Source organism: Mesitornis unicolor, unplaced genomic scaffold, assembly GCF_000695765.1.
Source record: "Mesitornis unicolor isolate BGI_N332 unplaced genomic scaffold, ASM69576v1 scaffold48519, whole genome shotgun sequence".
Classification (NCBI taxonomy): Eukaryota; Metazoa; Chordata; class Aves; order Mesitornithiformes; family Mesitornithidae; genus Mesitornis; species Mesitornis unicolor.
Genome location: NW_010206136.1, coordinates 18,551 through 24,440, shown reverse-complemented (window position 1 = coordinate 24,440; position 5,890 = coordinate 18,551). Strand labels below are relative to the sequence as shown.

At 39.8% G+C, this 5,890-nt stretch overlaps 1 protein-coding gene across 1 annotated transcript in view; it reads right to left on the bottom strand.

The window, feature by feature from the left end:
- Positions 1-3,586: 3,586 nt before the first annotated feature.
- The window catches only part of SLC6A18 (solute carrier family 6 (neutral amino acid transporter), member 18), a gene marked incomplete at its 5' end in the record, with an annotated part of 17,504 nt that continues 15,200 nt past the window's right edge, over positions 3,587-5,890 (bottom strand). Inside the window, 2 exons of the mRNA XM_010191643.1 lie at positions 3,587-3,799; positions 4,996-5,158. Of these exons, the coding sequence (XP_010189945.1) occupies positions 3,587-3,799; positions 4,996-5,158 (376 nt within the window). The remainder of the gene's footprint in view (positions 3,800-4,995; positions 5,159-5,890) is intronic.

The window sequence follows — 5,890 nt, the reverse complement described above, 5'->3', positions numbered from 1 at the left end:
TAGGGAAAGTAGAAATATTCCATAAAGCTACTTCTGTTAGGAACTGTTCTAAAAGAAATAGTGCAATACAGTGCGGCGGTAAAACGTTTTCTGCTTAATTGGTAGCAAGGTGGTATGTTAAACAGCAACTGCTGACAGGGAATGTTTGGGTGAATTGGAAAAACTGAGTGTGGAAATATTAAAAGAAATAACTTAGGAGTGTTCTGAATCTGTAATGTGGATTTTCAGCAATCACTGGAAAGCTAGGAAAATTGAAAAATATTTAAGTGTTCGAGGGGAAGGTTGAAATTGTCTCTGTATTTAGGAGAAGGTGAGTAAAGAGATTGAGAGCTAAGCTGCTCTGTGTAACTGCACTGTGCGACCTGTGCTGCAAATGTTGCAAACAACTGCAGGTGAGCTTGCTGGAGGCTTTATGTGGGGAGGAAGAGGGATAGAGCTGAAAATTGTTTTTTAGTGCCTCTCTGCAGGGCTGGAAAGGAGAAATTAGACAGAAGTTCCTCTGGAGAAAATCAGAGCATCTGGATGTGCCAATCAAACGCATTCTTCTCCCCACTGGTTCCTTTTGGGAGGGAATTGTGGACTGTGAACTCCAATTTGAGGTAAGTATCAAATTTTGCAACGTAGGGAACTGCTTGTGTTCCAGAAGAAATATGCTTTTCTCTCTGCAGCTCTTCTCTATTTATGATGATAATTTGGATGCTTCCTTATTGATAGTGCTGTTGCAATGCTCCTTCTGAGGCTTTTTCTTTAATAAGTACTTGAAGATCTTGTCTTAGGGATATGGATTCTGCTTAAGGCTGAACGTCACTATGCCTGTGCCTGTGTCCTTTACAGATTTACCCTCAAAGAATCCAGGCTGTCCTTACAGCCCAGAAAATTCTAGAATAAGTCTCATCTGTCAGAACAGTATGAGTTTGCAGCAGAGTATTATAGCAAATAAGATTCTGCAGGATATGCAGATAAAAGATTGGGAGGAGAATGAGCAGAAGGAGAAAGTGCTTAGTATGTAAGATTTTGATACAGATTCAGTTCTGTGTTTGCATGCACAAGCTTACTGAATAGGAAGGGAAGGATTGTAGCACTGATTTTACTGGAATAAGGCTATAGCTCTGGCACAGGAATTTTAGTAGTCATCACATCAGGAGTGCACTGAGAACAGAAAAGCAATGTTCCTGCATGAGTTGCTCAGCACACTTTCTACATGCTTACTTCAACTAAACAATAACCACAGGTAGTGTGTTTCCCTGGCGTGAGTTGTAGTTACTGCAGCTGAAAATTGTCTTCCCCCCAAGTCCTGTGCCAGGCTGAACTGCATGTCCAGCGACGCACAAAGTCTCCCTCCTGGTGAATAGGAAGGGGCAAATCAAAATTCAAGAAGTCTGTGAGTGCCATGACCATGACTAGAGATAAATTCTTTTTAATTTTTTTATTATTATTTTTTAGACTTGAAAGTTTTGTGTATGTAGTTTATTTCTTTTCTCAGCTCATGTCTGTGTTAGTTGGATGTATTTTTCTTTAAGAACACATCTCTGACTAAATACTTCAACTTGCCGCATATTCTCTGCCTATATGATTTTAATGAACACCTTTCTGTAGTCAGAGACATGAGTATAGAGTGTATGCTTTAGTTAATTAAAAAATCTTATTTATTTACAGCTTTTATAGGAATATATGCTCAAAATTGCAATTATATTTTTTTCTGATTTGTTCATTCTTTATGGAAGCCATTTTTACTCAAAACCTTTCATATCTAATTTGCAACAGGCAGAGTGGCAATTTAAATCTTCTGTGTCACTGTCAAGAGCCTTTACAGTGACAGAACATCAAGAAGTTTGCTTGAACCTTTGTGACTTACGAAGTTTCTGCTAACAGAAAGTGTTTCCATGCTGGGGTGCCTGCCCCTCTGTTGACTTGAAGGGCTGGGGCGTGAGGTTACCGTGAGGATTTGCTGGTCATCATCATGCAGACTATTGGCCAAGTCCATGGATCTCAGAAATAAAAACAAGTAGAGCCCAGGCTCTTCACTGTTTTGCAGGTTGTACTACTCATCCCCCATAGTAGAAGGGCCAGGAAGCTCTGGCCTGGCAGCTGCTGTGCAAACGGGTGGTTTACTTGTGTTTCCTTCTAGCAGGCAGAGGCATGATGTGCTTTTGATCCTCTGGTGGATCCAATGCGACAGGCTGGATGCTGCTGTTCCAGTACCATTACTGGCCCAGGAGGATCTTACTGTCCAGGCTAGTTGCAGGACAGAAGGCTGCAGCAGCAGCTGTGGGATACTAAATCTAAAAAAGAAAAAAAACTAAAAAAAATAAGTAAAATATCTATTTTTCTTCTCTTTACCCTGCTCTTTCCTTAAGAAAGCAAGATAAAAATCATCCCCTCCTCCTTCCCAGGCTTCCAGTTTCCCTTGTCCCCTTTTCTAGAAGTCAGGTAAGTGCCTTTGCAGAACTTGAGTTGGTCTCAGTTATGTTCACTGTGTGGCCAAATCCCTGATACTCATCACAAAGCCCTGCTAGTACGTAGCCTGTCATAAGTCTAAATAATGAAATTGCCTCCATTTTCCTTAATTTTCCTCTCATTTCCTTGACTCTCTTAAATTATTCAGTCTGAAAGCTTGTTCATACCTTATCCTCACATACTTTCCCTATATATTTTCACAGGCTGCTTGTTGCTCAAGTATCTTGGCAAAAGGAATTCTCATCTCCCATCACTGCAGAGTGGCCAGAATCTGCAGGCAAATACAGCAAAGCCTGTTTTTAAGTCAAGATTAACTTCATTGTCCTGTAAGGTTACAGCTCACCGAGAGGCTTCCATACGTCTGCACCTTTATTACAGTATTCAGTTACTGTTTTCAGTACGAGAAATTAAAGGGGAAAAAATAGGGGACATCTGTTTTCACAGTATCTTCCACTACAATCAATTCTGGAATCTGCTGAAGTAAGAGATTTGTCCAAAATTAATTATTCACATTTACTTAATGTACATTCTTTTAACTGCTGATGCTTTATTTTTGCTCTTTGCCATGCCTGAGAATGTGAAATAATCACCAAATAACTGCTATTTAAATGTGTGTAGGAATTTACAGAAAATAGAGTGTAGTGGGCAAGAGGAGCCCTTACTCTTCAAGAGCTTCCATTCCCCATCTCTCAGAGGGGGGTCAGTGAATGAAACTGTAGGTGCTTGTGTTCCAATTTTTATGTTGCTGATGAGGAGCAGACTGGTTTTTTTAGAGAAGAAGTGAAAGAAGGCAGAGGACACTTGCAAAAACTAGCAGGCTTTCCAAGTTTAAAGTTTGGCTGGAGAGAGACATGAAGTTGGTAATACATGGAAAGGGTTAAAGCAGTGGAGCTGGTACTTGGTCAGTATGTAGGATTCAGGACAGGATGTAGGATGGACAAGACTGATGTAACTGTTGTGAAATTGGTTGAAAATAAAGGAATCGTGGCAGCACTGTTTACAGAGTGCTAATGATTTGCTGTAAGCATATGAACTGCATAAACCAGATTGTTGGATGATACCACACTACAGCTAATCATGTCTAACAAAGGCTGTCTTATGTTTACATACAAACTGATACAATGGGTATTTATTCTTTTGGATGAAAAAAGTTGCTATTAGCCCCCTGACACGAAAACACTTCTGGTGGTACAAAGCTTGGGTCCTTGTTTCTGCGCATTCGTTTGATCAGATGGAAGAGTGCTACCAGAGGTACAAACACACAGGGAAGCACAGCTAACAGCACACAGATGGCTTGCACCCAGGGTGGATAAACTTTCTCTTCTTTCATAGGGAAGCCTTCCTATGGAGATAAAAAACAAACAAAAAACACAGACAAAAAAAAACCACAAAAGAAATAATTGGTAGATAGGCTTACATTTTGCTATGGTTTCCATTTGCATTGTCTTAAGCTGTTATAGTAAATATAACAAAAGCTTTACTCTTGCTCTACAATAACATTCGGTGGCCGTGTCCTCTGTGTGCCCTTCCTGTGGGTCTAAAGATGGCTGTAAATATTTTATAGTTTCAAATCTGTAACTGGAAGTGTGAGATACTCCTAGGGATGCAGGGATTGCCCAAAGAGTTACCAAATTTTCATCCTACCTTGGTTAAACTCTGATTATTCTTCCAAGTACTCAAAGGAATTACCAAGCATGCTCTTTGGCAAAGAGGAAAGATTTATTTGAGAGATTTGAAGGGAATGATGATAATGCAATTTCTGCAAGTCCATGGCTGGGACTTTTATTTTGGGTTGATAGATACATAATGGTGTTTGGAGAATACACTGCTGGTGTATGTACTGTTGGGAGCAGAGAGTGTTTTCTTGAGGTACCAGTCCATGTGTATATTTATACTATGATGGTTGATTTCTTTCTGTGAGGGTGACTGTCATCCTTGTGCAGTTTAAGGCCAGAGTCAATCTTCAAAACCCTACACAGGGTGTATTTGAGAGGTATCCAAGAAACTGAAACTGATGTGAGCCAGTGCCACCCAGATTAAACGTTCTCAGTATCTTTGGTGCTGAATTAACCAACACTGTTCTCGGACCACTGCCTCCTTGTCTGCCTGTCAAAGTTACGCATTCATATAGTCATCAGGGCCCTAGTGATATTGGTAGTTCTCACTGGGAAATGTTTTCATCCCCAGCATCTGTCACGTAACACTAAAGCTCTGCTCTTGCATTTGTTCCACCTCTGAACCCCCTGTAGGTTTGGAGTCTCTGTGAGATGTTTTACTTCAACAGATCTCCACATTACACACATCCAAAAGAAATATAGAGCACAGCATATGTAGGTCCTCTCAAGAAGAGGCCCTGTTGATAGGAAAACGTTTCAGTGTGTGTAACCTCAACCTCTGTGCATACTGGAGCCTTCTCATTCTGAGTATTGCATTGCATAGGTGAGCATTACATAGCAACAATTTTAAAGGATCTGGTAAGAGAGAACAGTATACAACTCCTGCATTTATTAAAAGTTTAGAAAATATTTGCGAACATACGTATTTAGGGTTCCAGGCTGCATAGCTTGGCGGCTTCTGTATCTGAAGAGTAACAAAGGCCATGAAGACAATTAGCAGGAGCAGAGGGCTAATAAACCTCCATGTGATCCGCCAGTAGAGATTGAGTTTTCGTCCAGTCATCCATTTCACATCTTTACTGAACCTTTAAAGAGCAGGCATGTTTAGGATGATGTCAGGCCTAAGTGGTAGCAGTTTCACACTTTCCTATGTTTCTATAAGTTTTAAACACATGGTACAGCTCCCTAAATCTTTTTTATTTCATACACTTCTTTAATAACTTACTATAGACTTAAGTAAATAATAATATCAATAAAGTAGGTCTTTATTGATGCCCACAAGGTATGAATGATCAGTTTACTCTGTCACTTTGTTACCTGAGCACCTCGTCTGAGGTTTCTAAACACAAATAAGTGATGAAAATACTACAGCAGTTCTGTAGAACTATTCAAGCAGATTTAAAAAACTCAAAACAAAACAAAAAAAACCAACAAAACCAAACAAAAGACAAAATTGCCATGGGAACAAACATGTTAGTAAAAGGTCCCAATTAACCAAATTAATCAAATCAGGCCAGGGACAAAATTATTGCAACCTGAGCCAGCTTCCTCAGTAGTCAGCAGTGGCAGTTGTTTGGACATGGAGCTGATCTTTTACATATCCCTCTTACAGTTTTGTACATTGAATGGACAGTAAATATATGGTTCTGAGTTCAATAGTTACATGATAACCTGTATCTATCAAGTTGGAAAGAGTTTTGTAATCTGGAATAGGAATTATGATTGTGTGTGTGTGTGTGTGTGTGTGTGTGTTCAAACACCAGCTTTGTCTCCAGTTCTGTTAGTCTAACTGAAGATATTAGAAATTCTCTTGAGAA